The 17,879-nt window shown below is 33.3% G+C and overlaps 1 protein-coding gene, 2 long non-coding RNA genes and 1 other non-coding gene across 7 annotated transcripts; 1 reads left to right on the plus strand and 3 right to left on the minus strand.

The window, feature by feature from the left end:
- Positions 1 to 1,331: 1,331 nt before the first annotated feature.
- LOC114372198 (transcriptional activator DEMETER-like) lies at positions 1,332 to 13,061 on the plus strand. The gene is made up of 20 exons (XM_028329649.1): positions 1,332 to 2,016; positions 3,220 to 3,923; positions 4,309 to 5,877; positions 5,959 to 6,303; positions 7,048 to 7,138; positions 7,262 to 8,690; positions 8,770 to 8,849; positions 9,240 to 9,324; positions 9,419 to 9,510; positions 9,587 to 9,655; positions 9,742 to 9,778; positions 9,907 to 9,989; positions 10,253 to 10,690; positions 10,914 to 10,950; positions 11,038 to 11,095; positions 11,309 to 11,445; positions 11,545 to 11,610; positions 11,721 to 11,835; positions 11,930 to 11,968; positions 12,615 to 13,061. The coding sequence occupies exons 1-20, from the start codon at positions 1,994 to 1,996 to the stop codon at positions 12,716 to 12,718; spliced, it is 5,601 nt and encodes a 1,866-aa protein (XP_028185450.1). The 5' UTR covers positions 1,332 to 1,993; the 3' UTR covers positions 12,719 to 13,061.
- Positions 3,061 to 4,309, minus strand: LOC114372200. Its single transcript, XR_003658173.1, has 2 exons — positions 4,138 to 4,309; positions 3,061 to 3,938 (listed from the first exon to the last, which is right to left on the minus strand). It is a non-coding gene; the product is annotated as an uncharacterized LOC114372200 (long non-coding RNA).
- On the minus strand, positions 8,953 to 14,742 carry LOC114372199. 4 transcript variants are annotated; one of them, XR_003658172.1, is made up of 6 exons: positions 14,503 to 14,742; positions 13,898 to 13,995; positions 12,753 to 12,822; positions 12,595 to 12,664; positions 10,240 to 10,641; positions 8,953 to 9,677 (listed from the first exon to the last, which is right to left on the minus strand). It is a non-coding gene; the product is annotated as an uncharacterized LOC114372199 (long non-coding RNA). The 4 variants fall into 4 exon arrangements; XR_003658170.1 differs by having other exon boundaries at positions 12,595 to 12,822; XR_003658171.1 differs by lacking the exon at positions 12,595 to 12,664 and having other exon boundaries at positions 10,240 to 10,652; positions 14,503 to 14,741.
- Positions 14,743 to 17,321: 2,579 nt separating this feature from the next.
- On the minus strand, positions 17,322 to 17,395 carry TRNAR-UCG. Its single transcript has one exon. It is a non-coding gene; the product is annotated as a tRNA-Arg (tRNA).
- Positions 17,396 to 17,879: the final 484 nt, after the last annotated feature.

Genomic DNA, 17,879 nt, shown 5'->3' on the forward strand with positions numbered 1-17,879 from the left:
AGTTGGCCTAACAATGGTAAGAACCTCAAAGAGTATCATTTAGGACACTATGTTGGTTTTGGTCTAATTACCATTTTGACAGCTCCCCCATTGTTAGATTTAGTTATCCAAGAAGATAATCGGAGTTGTGCTCCTCCTCATTTGATTACGTTGTAGTTTTTTTTTTTGTTACTTATCCCGTGTATAAAAAGATTGAATATGGAAAACAAGTAAAAAAGAATAAAACACAAAAATAGTGAGTTACAACCTAAATTTACATTGAAAATAGCACACGAGAAACCCAAAAAACTATACTTTAAATTAAAGAAAACTGTGAAGATTAAAAAAATCCTAAATGAGTTTGAAGAAGCGAGTGATAAAAATTGTAAGCGAGATAAGATAAAAGGAAACAAAGTTTCAAGGGTTCCCTTGTTTCTTTATGTAAAAAACAAATACATAATTCAAGAATAATAAAAATTATTAAGTTAGTTAAAATGTTAAAAATTTAGGTTTTTTATCTTTAAAGTATCCATATAACTATAGAATTTAAAGGGTAGTTATATTTAATGGCAACACTCCGTAATTTGAGGGATGATTTTTTTCATGAATGAATTTGTGTGACTTGCAATGTTAATAAGTCAATGAATACATTTACTTGTACGAAAAATATGGAAGTTTTCTCATTAATAAATTTCACAATAAATTAATGAAATAAATTAATGACATAAAAAGGAAATTAATAATTAACATGTTTTTTATATAAAGGAAAAAAATGTACATATTTATTTTGTGTAAAAAGCACTAAAGGTGGTAATAGTTAATGTAAAGTAAATTTTTAAAAGTTTATTGGAGTTTATTGTTTCTGGTGTTGCTAACAGATAATTATAGTGAAATAATTCAGAGAGTATAAAATTATAAATAAATAGCTATCGGCTCGAAAATTGAACAAAGTCACGCAAATTATCTCAACCCTAAACGAAAATAAACATTCTACTCGTGTGTGTTCACCAAATATATCAATACGAGACTGTAGTGACATCCATAGTAGATTTTTGTAACCAGTGGCTAAAACAATTAATACTGTAATAACTCAAATTGAGAAAACATGATATCACTGTATAAATGTTATAAAACAAGGCCTGAAAGGGTAGAGACAACTCGATTCTCTGTTTCGTAAAGTCATTAATGGGTAAGAGAATAAAAACAGAAGCAAAAGCCAATGGAGAAGCAAGAGATAAAAAACATTAATGGAGGGTGTGAGTGCTCCATTAAGATTCTTTTACACAAAGGGTGTCCCAAACTAACATGTTTTATTCTTAATATTATTATTATTATTTGAAGTTATTATAATCTATCGTTTTCTCTTTGCCCCTCCACAACGTTGTTTCTCTCTCTAAAAGACTCATTCTGTTTCCATTTCCGACATTGGCTGTCTAAACCTTTAAGTCTTGTGAGGCGCTCACACAGATCGGTGAGCTGAGCTGCAAAAGAAAATCATTTTTCTTAATACCATTTTGTATTCAATGAACAAAATCAAGACATGTTTTTTTACGTGTATCCTTCATTTCAAAGATTCTCAAGATTCTGTTCTATCATCGCCAATTGTGACAAAATCCCATGTATTTAAACGGATTTTGATTGGTCAATATAGTCAGATTCACAGTCACTCGTAAAAATTTTCCTTCGTTACTCTCAGCATTTCCATGTTGAAGACATTCATTTCAGCATTTAAAACAGGCCATTGACGCATGGGGGGAGTTTTTATTTCTATTCTTTAATATGTTGTTGTAATGTTGCAGTAGCTATGGTGAGGAATGTGTTGGAAGGTATTTTGGCAGGTTGGGATTAGGCAATGGGTTAAAACTAAAAATTCTTTCAATACTTTCGGGATTTCTATTATTCAGGCAAAATCTAGCAAAGGAAGAATACAGTTTCGAATTACTGCTGAAGCTGCTGTAGTAGTTGTAGCTTTAGCCTACTCCATTCAGATAGTAAAGATTTGGAATTTCTTCCGATGGGTGAGCAACCACATGACAGGTGAGATCCTCTATTGGCCTCTTTATTTACCTTTTTTTAGATTTTTTGCTGAGATCAGTCTGCAGCTGTTGATTCTAAAGAGCTGAATGCTTGCTTGTTAGCATGGTCATTGATATTTTCTTCAAGTATCTTAACATATTTTGAGTTGAAGGGAGAGTATAGATAGGAATAACACTAGTAACCTTGTTTGAAGTTAGCTATTGTATATACATGACAAACAATACCAGATGAACATTTCTTTAGGCTTGAAATGTTCTGCTAGTTGATTGTCTATTTAAGGTGTTTATTGAGTTGGTTGGAAGCTTTTTAGTGTTAATAGAATTGCTTGTTGATCACATTCATAATGTAGACCCTAAAATGACCATACCCGCCATTTTACCACTACTTGTTTGTCCTCTTCACTATTATGCGTATCATTCTTGGCCTTCCTCAATTGATTTTTCTACATGCAATGTTTCATTTCTAGTAACATCTGATTTTTAGTCTTTGTAACCGCAATGTTCAATTTATGCTGGGATTCACTTAGGGCTACATTCATTTCAAAGTGGTATAACTTTAAACGTCAACCTGATATAGCTTGAAACAGTGATGAGTTTGATAACTGCGTGAAATTTCATCCACGTTAATTAACATTTATATTGACGTACGTTTCATGTTTTTACTCCTGGATCTAATTGTTTGGCAAATGGCAGTGTTACTTCAGATGTCGAACAAAACCATGTATACAAAACTTTCTCATTAGGGAATGCAACTTAACATTTTCTGTTAATCTAATTAATTAACTATAGGGCATATCTTGTTTTGAATGATCGACGATACAAAAATGTCATAGGAAACACATATAGACTTAGATAAACAGAGTTGCCAATGTTTTGCCAGGTTTTTTCTAGTCTACCTGTGTTATTTTGCAAAGCATTTTTTACAGAATGCTGTGTTGTTTAGCAAAGCACTTTTTATAGAATGAATTTTATAGCTGCTTCTTGCTTATTGTCGAATATGGTCCGTCACCCAAACAATGTATATAGTATAGTTACCAAATCTTAGTAAGAAAATGATTCATCTTATTGGCCTGTACTAGTTGTGCATTTGCACCTGATCCAGAATATTAATATAAATAGGTGTATTGGATATATGTTTTGTATCACATCCATCTGACTAATATTCTCCACACTTCCTCATAAATACATTTCCCGGAAATTGCAGGCTTTCAATGAACTTTGGAAAACAACTTTTAGGCCAAGATGACAGACAATTTGAAATGAACAATACATGGGTACCCATCCCCCCTGAGAAGCTCATTCAACTAACATCTAATACACCATCAGACTGGCCAGTGAACCAAATGAGCGGACCAAATTATCAAGAAATTTCTGTACCTGGAAGTGATTACATGAAAGAAAAGCTGATGCATTACCCAGGACCACATCAGAATCTCCCTCTGATGGGACAAATAGGTCATCAAACTAGAGAGAACAAAATGTTTGATGGCAAATTGATGCATAGAAACAGTGTTCTAGATTACATTCCAGGCTCCTACACTCAGCCATGGCACTATGAGAGCAATGGATCAAACAGTAATACCTCAGAACAACTGCTCAAGAAGGACATAACTAATATAGATTCTGCTAACAGGAATTTGGATGTGAACAATAACATGGCAGCCAGAAATCCGTTGCTATCAATGTTTTATCCTCAGGCTAGCAGCGATATGAGTGATCCCTATGCAGGTGTACAAAGATGCAATATCCATTCAGCTTTAGACATTTTGTTCAGAGAAGCTAACAGCCTTCTGTTTCCAAATAGGAATTCTGAATTTGGTGGCAGTAGCTCAAACAGCTTGCTCAACAATGACATTCATTGTTCAGTCCCGAACCAACTGGAGGGCTTCTTCTCTGAGATACCCTATGGTAACTTCCTTTTTTCTGCAATTCAAATTCAGAGAAGAATCTTAGTTACAGTGCCTTTATATAGTTATTCTAGCTTATTGAAACACAATGAAGTTTAGACATCTGAACCAGAAACACATTAAACTATTCAATTGCATGTTACATTTGATAATGTATGTAGACAACAATTTTCTTTAATAATTATTTTATTCGTTTTTTTCTACATTGTGAATACCTGGAACTGATATCCCTCACACAAGTTATGTAGTAAGCAGCATAGAGACATGATAACGATTGTGATGTTACAAACACAAACTCGATTTCTTTTGACTGTTTAAACAATATCTTCTTGCATCCATTATGATTTCAGCAACTTATTCCTAAGTCACTAAAATTGCTTTTACAGGTGATCCTTACCACAATTATAATCTGAATTATGTGCCAATAGCTGAAGCTGGGACCACAGCTAGTTTTACCAACTCTCTCCAATCAGTACCAGCTGAAGCTGGTGCCACTGCTAGTTTTACCAACTCTCTCCAATCAGTACCAGCTGAAGCTGATGCCACTGCAAGTTTTACCAACTCTCTCCAATCGGTACCAAAATTGATGGATCAACTCAAATTTGTGGACAACCAGTTTTTTACAATACCAGATTACATAATAGCTGAAAGCACAAGTCAGGAGAAAGACAAACAAAAGGACTTAGTTTCTTCCACTCAGAATGAAGTTAGGGAACATTGCGATGGGCTTCTACAGGAAAATGTTGATTCATCATCTGCAGCAATTTCTACAACATATGGGGATCAAAAGGGTTCTGACAACATCCGTGGCAAGGGAAGTGACCTGGGTTTTGACCTGAACAAGACACCTGAGCAGAAAGCAACCCAGCGAAGAAAGCATAGGCCAAAAGTAATTAAAGAGGCCAAGCCCAAAAGAACTCCAAAGCCTGCAACTCAAAAGACACAGGTGAAGGAGAATCTGCACAAAAAGAGGAAGTATGTCCGAAAAACTGCAGCAACACCACAGACCGATGTTATAGAAGAAAGTGTTGATTCTATTGTTGCAACTAAAAAATCCTGCAGAAGAGCTCTAAATTTTGACTTGGAACATAATAAATATGCAAGCCAGAGCACCATAGGTTGCCAGCAGGAGATCAACCATAGAAATGAGAAAGCTTTCAATACCACTTCAGACCACAAGGCCACAGAGATGCTGGATGGAGCAACTATGACCTATGGTAAAAACTCAGCTTTGCTGATCAGCTCATGGGATGAACTTACAGTAGAAAACCAACAACCCAGAAACACAGAAGATAATACACTTCTACTGCATGAAAAGCAAGCTAATAATATCCTGTCAGAAAGGAAATCAATCACAGCCTTGTCAGCCACTACACAAGAGCCACAGATAGCAAAATTTCTTGTCGCTGAGGAAGGTCCAGCTCAGGAAGATTCTGATTTGTGTCAGGAAGGAAATAATGGATGTATGCATCAATATATTCATACAAAGCAAATTGCCAACAGGTATCAATCAGAAGCATGTTTTGAAAACTCACAGAAGACCAGAGAACCAATTTGTCAGAATACCCTTCAGTTGGTGCCTAACATCCTCTCCAATTCCATTGAAGCAGCAAAGGGTTCCAAGAGAAAATATCGCAAAAGAACTCAGAAGCAACATGACTCAGCCACAAATTCATGTGATACTTCCTTGTGCCAAGAGACTTTACAAGCACATGGAAATTTCAGAGGTGCAACTCCTGCCAAAGATGTTATTAAAAAACAGAAGATTAAAAAAACTCAAAATAGACACAATGCAAAAATCAGTGGAAGGTCTTCCAGCCAAATAATGTCTAAAGAGAAAATTGGATTTCATACACAGTCTAATGAAGAAATACCATATATCTGTATTGAAAGTAATAGATTTGTAGAGCAGCAAAACAATGGAACCCTCACTGGGGAATGCTTTGCTATCTCAGGTAATGCATGTTTTATAAAAGGAATGCAGTTTTCAGAAAACATATTTATATAGTAATAATTAACTGTTTCTTAATTTTCAGAGGAACATTCTAATTTGATAGATGAGATAATTTGTCGACCGAATGATCTCAAACTTAGGGAGAGCAACATGTCAGAGATGGAAGGACTAAAGGCACTAGTCCCATATAATGGAGATCGTTCTGTTGTACCCTATCAGGAGTTTGAATTACTTAAAAAACATAAACCAAGGCCTAAAGTGGATCTTGATGCAGAAACAGAGAGAACCTGGAAACTATTGATGGGCAAAGTAGGAAGTGAAGGCCTTGAAGAAACTGACAAGGAAAAAGAGAAGTGGTGGGACAAAGAAAGAAATGTTTTTCACGGACGAGTTGATTCTTTCATTGCACGGATGCATCTTATTCAAGGTAAGATACATCATACACAAACATCAAGTACCAAGAAGCCCAAAACAAGCAGATACTGTATGCACTCAAGACAGACATTTTATTACTTTCTATAATATCTATAACACCTCTCTTTCTTTGAAAATAAAGATAGTTAGCATTGAACTTCTCATTCTAAAGATATTGGATTTATCAAAATGTGTTGGAATTATCGGTTTAGGTAGGGAAGATAGAAAAATGATTAATCAGATACAATACCCTAACTTAATACTCCAATCATAATATTAATTAGGTTGAGTAATAGTACTACTACCACAATGATGGAAAGTCACCTTAATTGTTGTCCTCCCTAGCTCGCTGCTTTAATTACAGCCTCACTGGTGGTGGTTTATCCCACATCGACTAGTGATGAGGCTATTTTTTTGGGGGAGGGGGGCTTACAAGACAGTTTTGAAGGGATTCAATTAGGCTCATAACCCATGTTCTAAGACACAAGCACAAACCTACTTATATTAGGATTAATAACTGTAATATTCGAACAGCATGCATTCTAAAGAACAGTTAAACATAAAGGAATAGAAACATCTAGAGGCACCCAGCCATGAATAGACAATAAAATCCTTAATATTTTCAGTAACAGCCCTTCAGCATATTTATTAATGGCAAAAACAGAAACCAATGATTTATTAAATTATTCACTTGATTGCTAAAACTTTTCACCTGTCAACATATATTTATAAAATCAATTATACCTCTACTTTGCAGGAGATAGACGCTTTTCAAAGTGGAAAGGATCTGTTGTTGACTCAGTGATAGGTGTTTTCCTCACTCAGAATGTTTCAGATCATCTTTCAAGGTAAGCTAAATATCATATATAGGTGTTTTCCTCACTCAGGATGCTTCATCAAAATTGCCAATGCTAGAACATGATGATGAGCAACCCAACAGAAAAATTTATGCTTCTTTCCTTTCTTTGCAGCTCTGCCTTTATGTCTCTAGCATCAAGGTTTCCTCTTCAGTCAAAAAGCAGCAAGAAAACATATGATGTTGACACGAACACATTGTTTAAAGAAGCAGGACTCAACATACTAAATCCAGCTGATACAATAACATCATATGGATATGGGACATTAAATCAACCAACCTATCATCTAGGCTTTGAGACACCCCATCATGCAAAAGAGCTTTGGAGAGACTGTGAAACCTCAAGGACAAAAGGGAGCCTAATAAAGCTAAATAATCAGAGCTCAGTGGAAGAATTTTTATCACCACAAGATTCTCTTGATTCTTCAATTACTCAAGATGCCAGAAATAGATATTCCTCAGGATCTAATTCAGAATCAGAAGGTCTTGACTGCAGGTGTGAACACAGAAAGACTCAGTTTTTAACTTCAACAAATTCTTTACAGGTAGGAAAGACCACTATGTTCCAGGAATTTTACAACAGTGTAAATGGAGTGTCACTATTTGAGGAGAGAAATAAAGATGGACAGCTGCATCCAGCAGAACAAGTGAAACAAAATTGTAGCATAGGCAGAAACAGCAGTCCCAATGTCTGCTCAGCATTTAGTCATCCTAGCAACTTTGCTTATCCACCAAAGCAACTACCTGTAGTTCCTTCAACTGACTATGGACTATATTACTCAGACACACAAGGGCTGAAGACTATTCAAATGAATGGTGAAAAGTTTTCTTGGACTGAAACTGTTTCTGTTCACAGTGAGTTTCAGGACAACAATTCTGGCAATAGGAAAGAGGGAGATAGTGCAGATAAACCCACAGAAATCCAGTACACAAATGGAACACTAGGGTCTCCAGAGATACCAACAATTGACCCTTATGAACCATTAAGCAAGTATTTAGTCCTTCCACAAGATACTTCTCAATTTGGATCTCATACAAATTACAGTCAACCTTCACTAAATCATCATATTGTAGGCCAGAAATCCTTAGAATCAGAAAGCAGGGAATTCACAAACTCATTAAATGCTTCTCGTATATTGGGTAGATACCAAGATGGTGTAGTTAATGATAGCTACAATATTCCTAAGGATGCAGAAGGTCTTGACAGTAAAAAAATATCTGCAGCAAACAGCCAGGGATGCTCAGAAAATAGTAGGGCTGAATCAAATCCTCAGAAGCAAGTTTATTATCCCAACCCTATCAATAAAAAGAGCCAAATAAAGGTTTCAAAAGCAAGGAAAGAAAAACCTGAGACTGAGAAAAAGCTTGCAAGCGACTGGGACAAACTAAGAAAGGAGGTACAGGTAAATGGGACAGAGAAAGAAAGAAGTATGGACACAATGGATTCACTGGACTATGAAGCAGTAAGATGTGCCTCTGTTAAAGAGATATCTAAAACTATTAAAGAGCGAGGGATGAACAACTTGCTAGCAGAACGAATCAAAGTATGTTCAAAGCAACTTTATGTAGAACACTGATTTTTTGCCAAAATATGCTTACAGAATGACTTCTGTTATATTTCAGGAATTCCTGGACAGATTGGTTACAGAACATGGAAGCATCGATCTTGAATGGTTAAGGCATGTTCCCCAAGATAAAGCAAAGTAAGCCATTTTATTTCTTCTATAAACATTTGCTAGTGTCCTTAATCCATATCCCAAGAAGGTCACATGTAGCAGACATTGACTGCATATGCCAGTATTTTTTTTTATCAGCAAAGATAATATATATTAATAACGAAGTACCAGAGGTACTAAGGATACAAATAGCATGATATATCAGTGAACTGGTTCCAAAGTCAGACTTAAATCAGTCTTGATGGGAACCAGACACTAAGAACAAAACATTAAAAGATTGCTGCCATTGCAGCTATTTCTATTCCCCCCCACTATTATACAAAAGCTGATGATAAATTTGACGACCAGTGACTGCATATGCCAGTATATAATGCAAATTAACCATGTCCTTTCTATATGTTTTAATATCAAATGCAGAGACTTTCTTCTGAGCTTTCGAGGATTGGGGTTAAAAAGTGTGGAATGCGTACGGCTTCTGACACTTCAAAATATTGCTTTCCCTGTAAGCCTCATTTAGAATCCATTAACTGCTTATAACCAACGCAAATCACTAAAAAACCATGCAATAACATGTTGCAATGAATCATATCTTTAAGGTTGACACCAATGTTGGAAGGATAGCAGTTAGACTTGGATGGGTCCCTCTCCAACCACTTCCTGAAGCACTTCAGTTACACCTCCTTGAACTGTAAGTATTGTATGCCTCAACCAGAGAAGACATAAATATATCATATATAACAAGTGCTAACTACTTTGCCACGTAGGTATCCAGTGCTGGAAGCTGTTCAGAAGTATCTCTGGCCCAGATTGTGTAAACTTGACCAAAGAACCTTGTAAAATCATAACTCCCAAAATCTGCATTAGAAATAACAGCTTTAATGATAGATAAATCTCTAACAGATATATAAATGGAATGCAGGTATGAACTGCACTACCAGATGATTACATTTGGGAAGGTATGCATAATTTCTTTTCACATTTAGTACAACATTCAGAAAAAGGCATAACAATTTTTCTAGAACTGGTTTTTGCTTCACAGGCATGAGATACAAGATTAAAAGTAATTCATGCTCTAAATATGCAGGTTTTCTGCACAAAGAAAAAACCAAAATGCAATGCATGTCCAATGCGAGCAGAGTGCAGGCACTTTGCAAGTGCTTTTGCAAGGTTAGTTACATTATGCCAATTGCATTATACAAATTAATCAACATAATGCAAAATGCATTCAAAGCTATATATCAAACCATTTAGATTTATGAGACACAAGAATCAAGAGTACAGAGAAAAAAATTGAGGCTAATAAGAAACCTATCATAGAAAGCAACCAGATAAATCAAGCAAAAATAGTGTTTCTTTCCACTGCATAGTTCTAGCATAGTGCCATGAGGGACTTATTTTATTTTATAAGGCAACTAACCCTTTTAGTACAGTGCACGGCTTGCCTTGCCTGGACCAGAAGAGAAGCACATCGTTAGTATGCATGTTCCCATTGCAGCTGAGAGAAACTATTTTGTCAATGAGAACCCCATGGTCCTACCTCTCCTTGAGAACAACTTGAGCAGACAAGTAAGTCCTCAAAGTTGGCAGTGTGAACCAATCATTGAAGAACCAGCAACACCAGAAAGAGAGTGGACAGAGGCAGAAGAAAGTGACATGGAGGACTTTTTTAAGGAGGATTCTGATGAAATTCTTTCCATTGACCTCAATGCAAAAAAGTCAACAGTGAATGTACAGAACTACTTGCAAGAATACAATGAGCATAATGAAGGTTGCATGTCTAAGGCACTTGTGGCCTTGAATCCACGGTCTGCTTCTATCCCTACGCCAAAACTGAAGAATGTGAGTCGGCTAAGAACTGAACACCAAGTGTAAGTATTCTGCCATTGCTTGTAATAGCATAAATCTTGCCAGAAAAACACATTTAATTAAATAGTTAAAATAGTTTGTTTTTTTTTTAGAAAACTATTTAAGTGACAAGCCTAGAAAAATCAATTTGTAGTATAATTAGAAATCGAAATGATGCTTTCTAAATTCTAACACCTCCCTGATTATTTTTTTTTGGATCAGCTAACACCTCCCTGATTAATGCAGATATGAACTTCCAGATTCACATCCTCTCTTGGAAAAGGTCAGTTATTCTTTTATTTGTAATGAAACATTCAGTTATCAGCTTGCAGAATTTTCCTTATGTTGTTTTCTTAACTAAAATTTACAGATGGATAAACGGGAACCTGATGATCCAAGCCCGTATCTTCTTGCAATATGGACACCAGGTTAGCAAAATACACTTGAAATAATATTAATTACTGGACATATGTCAGCAATTGTCTCCAAAAACTACCTTTTTACTAATATCAATGCACAACAGGCAGATTGGAAAATAAAAGTGAAGCACATGCAAGATTATTATTATTTCTATGATAGGTTAAAGTCAAATAACCTCACAATCAATCACTCATATCTATATTTTTGACATTGAACATTAGGTGAGACTCCAAATTCTGTTGAACCACCAGAAAGAAGGTGTGGATCCCAAGACTCAGCCCTGTGCAATGACAACACATGTTTTTCATGCAACAGCATTAGGGAAGCCAATTCACAAACAGTTAGAGGAACACTTCTGGTAAAGATTTATTTTTGGATACAGAAAGATGAAAGACCCTAGATTATGTTGAGTTTCATTTTTCTTTAACAACTTATACAAAGATTACCCTGTATACAGATACCTTGTAGGACAGCAACTAGAGGAAGCTTTCCACTGAATGGAACTTACTTTCAAGTTAATGAGGTATGTGTAATCAAAGCTTAGATAACATTCAATAAACTTAGCAACTCTACCCTGATTTTGAATTTCACTAATCACCGCCAAATTTCATAAACCTTTTTAACATCATGAAGCTATTTGCGGATCATGCATCCAGCGTTCAACCTATTGATATTCCTAGGGAATGGATATGGAATTTGCCAAGGAGGACAGTATACTTTGGGACCTCCGTATCATCTATTTTTAAAGGTAGAAAAACTCTACATGCTCATACATTTCTATTCTAGACCAGTTTATCACATAAGGTATAATTGTACTCACCAAAAATACTCATGTCTACCAGACCTTTCAACCCAAGAAATTCAGCATTGCTTTTGGAGAGGTAAGAAGACCACCCTAAAATGTTTGTTTATTTCTTCTTTTGCATTGCTAGACATTTTCATAACAAAGGAAAGAATAAAACCTTTCACTAGTTGCCTCAATAAATTTGGTAAACTAAAATCTAAATTTACCAAACCTAACTTATCAAGAATTGCAAATGAGTATCAGTTCAGTGGTTATATCTTTACACAAGAAGAAAAAACAAGCAGTAGATTTGCAATGGGTATGCTAAAAAAATAATACACCAGTTATCTCTTTCAATTGAACAGCAATTCAGTATCAGAAGCCAATTCACCAGGGACCAAAATAAAAAAGACCAGACTAGGGTAACTCTAGGTTTAGCAAAATTTCCATAACTGTTAAAATGTCAACAATTAACAAAAATGACAAATAGCAGTCATAAGCAATTGACATAACATTTATAATGACATATTTAGCCATCGCCAACACCTAGACCAACAAACAATTCCAGAAGTGTGTGATTTCCCTCTCCAATCAAAAGATTAACCCAAATGCATCTGTGTATCATCATATCCAAGAATTATAGCATCATTCTTCATGTTATCAGTGATTAGTTCACATCTTCATTTACAAGTATCAGTGTTCAATCTTGTAATGGCTACTAACAGTTTGATGCTTCATTTCAGGATTTGTTTGTGTCCGGGGATTTGATCAAAAGGAACGCGCACCCCGTCCTCTTCAGGCCAGATTGCATTTTTCAGCAAGCAGGTTAGCAAAGACAGAAAAATAAAAACAAGATTAACGGGACATGTTGAGATATTTACCAGCAAAAGCTAATATTGAAGATCCAACTTTCTAAGGTCCAAGGTGATTGCTGCCTGAGTGACAGGAGATCTGACATGAAACAAATATACAGCATGTTACAAAGAAAGTAGAAGAATTTTCTGTTTAGGATATGAAATCCCATAACAAGTGGGATTGACCTGTAAATCATCTCTATTCAAGCATGAAACAGTCATTCATTTTATTAAAATCAACTGTAACAATTTCATTATTATCAATAGAAGTTGTCACTGAAAATGAACACAAATTGCAGAATTCAATCACAAAAGTTTATTACTGCATTTCACATAGATTTTTTTATCATTTTTATACATTATACATCACACACACACATACACATGTATGATAGGAAATATAACAACCAGAAGAACAATAAATGTACCTTGTATTTAAATAACAATTAAGCACTCGAGTTGAGATATTAATTATGAGAGGACAGTGATCTAAGAAGCACAGACACCTCTGTTCACAGGCATGTCCCCGTGTTGGGCACCAACACCCATACAACAGGTGTCAATTGTCAAACACTTGCAGTGTTGGATTTCAAAAAAAAAAAATATTGCGGCTTAAACACATTTAGACATGGCTTCAGCTAAAAAAGGCATGGCTAGGGCATTAAGTTTCAATTTTTATTTTAAGAAATTCAAAAAACAAATTTCAAATTTTTAGACAGATACACAGTTGCACAAAAGACTTCTTGTGTATGCCTTTTTTATTTCCCCAGTTTCCCTCTTCATCTCTGGTGTGAAATTTGGTTCCTGACTTCAGCTCAATTTCTCGTTCTTGACTTCCATTGCTTTCCAATGACTTGCTCTATTTCTATTTCACACTCTCTATGTGACTTTGTGCTATAGGTTTCGTTTGACTCCAGTATGTTTCTAACCTTCCACTTGTTCCTTTGGTTTTTTCTTTCCCTGCTTTGTATTTGGTGTTATAATATAGAGACAACACCATCAATATTATATTGTATACGTGTTTTCTATCTTGCTGTTTTTTATTTTACAATATAGAGATCAGTAGTTTCTTTGTCATGGTGTGTGTTGTATGCATACCATATTAATATAAAGAAATATATACATGCGTATATAAAAATCTATGTCGTGGTGCCCTATATTTTGGAGATTACCTGTGCGTGTACATGTCCATGGGTGTCCAGTGTTCATATCTGTATCCATGCTTCATAGACTGTTAAGTGCGACCAATACAAACTAAGGCCATAATCATCTACAAAATTCAAGTATAATTTTGAAGCACAGACATTTAATTAATGATAAATTTGGGTCATCTTAATTATGCACGAATTCAATTCAACAACCAAAGACTGTATTACAAGTACAAAACCCAGTCCTTCAAACACTAATGCTACCAGACTTTTAAAAAAAAATATATATTGATGTTAGATAAATCTTTGAATTAGCATTCAACGCAACAGTCTTTTATTTTTACATGGAAAAACCATCGGTTAGGTCCATTCAAAGATTCAATACAGCAAAAGGAAACCTAACTTAACATTTAGAGCAAGAGTAGCAACATAGAAATTGTATTCAAGATTATATTGCAGCTATTACTACTGGCATATGCGAGCAATGTTTTCTTTCCCACTCATCCCTTCCCCTAACACACGCATCTGACAGTGTGCAAGAACAAATACAATAAAATTAATGCAAACAAAACAGGGCAGAGGTGTTTTTCCATAGAAAATCATTATAGCTGTCAAAATGAGTTACAAACCATGAGCCAACACACCGCACAGGCAGATTGAGTTGAAAAAAATAAATCGACTCGGGGCACTCCAAGTTATGGCTTTCCTTTCTTGCAGCTACCAATCATCGAAGTGGCTTTCCAATTAAGTAAAAGAATACAGCAGCAATAGCCGTCATAAAGCGCAATTACAACCTAAAACTTCGACGATCTGCAATCAAAACCCTTAATCAAGGTAGGCACCATTTTACTCGCTAATAGATATAATCTGACCAGAGAGAATTAATTAAATATCAAATAAAAAGTTAAAATAAAAGTATTTATTTAAAAATCTTTAAAATAATAAAATTAACATTTATTTCCTCAAATTAAATATTCATTTATTTAAGCCTATAAGAAAAGTAGCTTTTGGAATGTATGAAAAAAAATTTGGATTAGATTTTAGAGATCTTATGGAAAACAAAATTGTGTTTTGTTAGATCCCTCCCCTTTCAAAATTGTCAGATATCTTACTTTTCTTTTAAACTCTGATATTTTAAAAATTCAAATAAATACATTAAAATCTTTTTTAAAAAGTAGAATGAAATGATTTTTTGATAAAAAAAAATAAACCATACAAAATCTAAAGTGCGTATATACACGCTAAATAAGAGTCACTGATATTTCTCTTTTACAAAATTGATTGATTGATTTTTTAACTTTCAGACTTGATTGATTTTACAAAATAATGACGTTGCAAATGTTTTTTTTTTCGAGTTACATTAACTAAGATTGATAAAATCTTATGTTGGATAGGTGACAAATTTAAATCAATGTATAATAATTTTATTTTGAAAACTAATCATCATAAATTCATGCATTAAATCAAATCATAATCAATTTATTGGGATTATCTCTTCATATTTATAATCTTTTAAAATTATATATTCAACTCAAATTTTATTCAAGGTTAATGTAAATAGAAAACAGTATCTTATCTTTTTTTAACAATGTTATGATATTTTTTTATACACTAATACCATTGTTTTTTTTAGGATGATCGCATTCAGATTTAAATGTACAACTTTATGTATTTTATTTCAACCTCTTTCACTAGATCGATCCTAGTGGGTTACAATGATATTAGAGATTTTGTATTTCATTTGTTGTTATTTATAATATTCAATTGATTAATTCATAAGATTAAAAAAATGGTTAATTAGTCCATAGCAATAACATTTTCCAAAATTTATAATTTTTTTCAAAACTATCATTATTAATACTTTTTTTTTTTAATTCTTTGTCAATATATTCTATCTCTTTTTTAATTAAGAATATCTTAATCTAAGAGTAATTAATATAACGAACATTATAAATTGGATATTATATTACACTTTTATCTTATAAATAAAAATAGAGAGAGCATTAATTAATAATTATGCGTCACTATATTCAATTTTAGCTAAATCTATATTCCTATATAAAGAACTGACTTTATTAAGCACGTGGTTTTTGAGATAGAAAAAGTCGTCCACTATGTTGATCCTATTCGTATCTAACAATTACTTAATATATTAATTAACTTACCTCTTTTTGTCTCAAATCAAAATGTGGGTAACTTAATGACATTAAGTAATTAATTATAAAAATGTTTAATTATATATTAATTAATTATTATACAATTAGCAAAGAGAGAGATTTTATTAGAGATAACACTTTCTCATTATAATTTTTTTTATCACCATAACATTAGTATCTAGTATTTATCAATTTGCTAATCATTAGTTTCCGCTAAAAAAATATATATACAGTTAATTCATCCAAATTGCTCAGCAAAATTGATAAATATTGAATTAATTACTACTTAAAAACTACTTTTTATTGCATATGTAAATAATTGATGACACTAAATATTTTGTAACGTTTAATTGTTTATATAAAATATAAAAAATATTAACATAATTATTTGAATACATTGATATATAACCATCGAAATCACAAATATTTGAAATGTTATTGAATTGTTGAATGTATAACAAATATTCTACAACAATATATTACATACTATGGCATTGAGTGAATGTCAACCCAATATAACACTACACGAACTTGGACATTTTACATTTAAAAAATTGGCATGAATGATTATATCATCCACCTCATTGCCAAAAACGAGCAACACTTATAAGTAACCTTAACTGCCTAAGGGCTTAGAGATAGATATGATATCCTTTATATGATCAAGCCACTCTATTTCCCATCCAATCGAAAGTTTGATTGTACAATACATCAGTTGAATTCATTGATCCATGAACATTTGTCCCACATTGGCATTTACTATTGCAACAATCATGATCATATGGTTAGACAATGTTTTCATAATCAACAAAAAACTTATATTTAGAAATTAAATAAAATATTAAAAGATTTATAATATTTACATATTTTATTTAACTAATTGATTAGACTCCTTGATTATCAGCAAAGTAACTGTAGAGGTGTGACTTCTCATTTTTCTCTTTTGGAATTTAGTTTCCATAAGAATTAAAAGTTCACCATTTTCCGAAACTAAATTTTCAAAGTGATTACATTTTAACAATACTACAATTGAGTTTATAGAATTTATTAAATAAATTTCAAAAACTAAAATATGAAACATATACGCATTACTTTTCGAAATTAGTTTTTAGAAGAAAGAAAATTGGACAAATATTACACGAAGTAAAGTACCCCCCAAAAAAAAGAAAAAAAAAACAAAAAAGACAACAGAAAGATTGAGCCGTTGTGGGCATTTTAATGGGCCTCTATTTTGAATTTACGCAAGTTACGGGAAAAAACTTACCTTCAGAGACCAAATGAAAAAATTAGAGCGACCACAGTGGGAGTCGAACCCACGACCTTTTGATCCGAAGTCAAACGCGCTAATCCACTGCGCTATGCGGTCCTTATATGTCTACGGTTGCTATATAATAGTTTTTAACACTATTTAAGGTAACTTCTAATTTAATTCATTTTATTTAGAATATCTATATTTGTTTCATTAAGTTCACTAATGAGATTTTTTTTCATACATATTTTTTATTCGTTTTTTAAGAATATCATCAAAAGAGGTTCTTTATTTGTACCATGAATAAAAAATATTAGATATTTTAAAAAAGTAAATGAATAATCTAAATGAAATAAATCAATTTACAACTAGCTGTTTTTTATTCGTTATTTTTTCATATTATTTATTCCACAATTTTATGTCTGGATCTACCATTGAGGCTACTAATATACTTTTTGACTAAGAAAATAATTATGAGTTCCAAGTGCGTATTAAGTTATGTATGTAGTGCGGTATAGTTTATTTTTCATCAAAAAGTTACTTATTTAAACCAAACATAAAAATTATAAATGGTTTAATATAAAATCTGAATCAAATTAAA

The sequence above is a fragment of the Glycine soja genome, chromosome 10 (genome assembly GCF_004193775.1).
Source record: "Glycine soja cultivar W05 chromosome 10, ASM419377v2, whole genome shotgun sequence".
NCBI lineage: Eukaryota > Viridiplantae > Streptophyta > Magnoliopsida > Fabales > Fabaceae > Glycine > Glycine soja.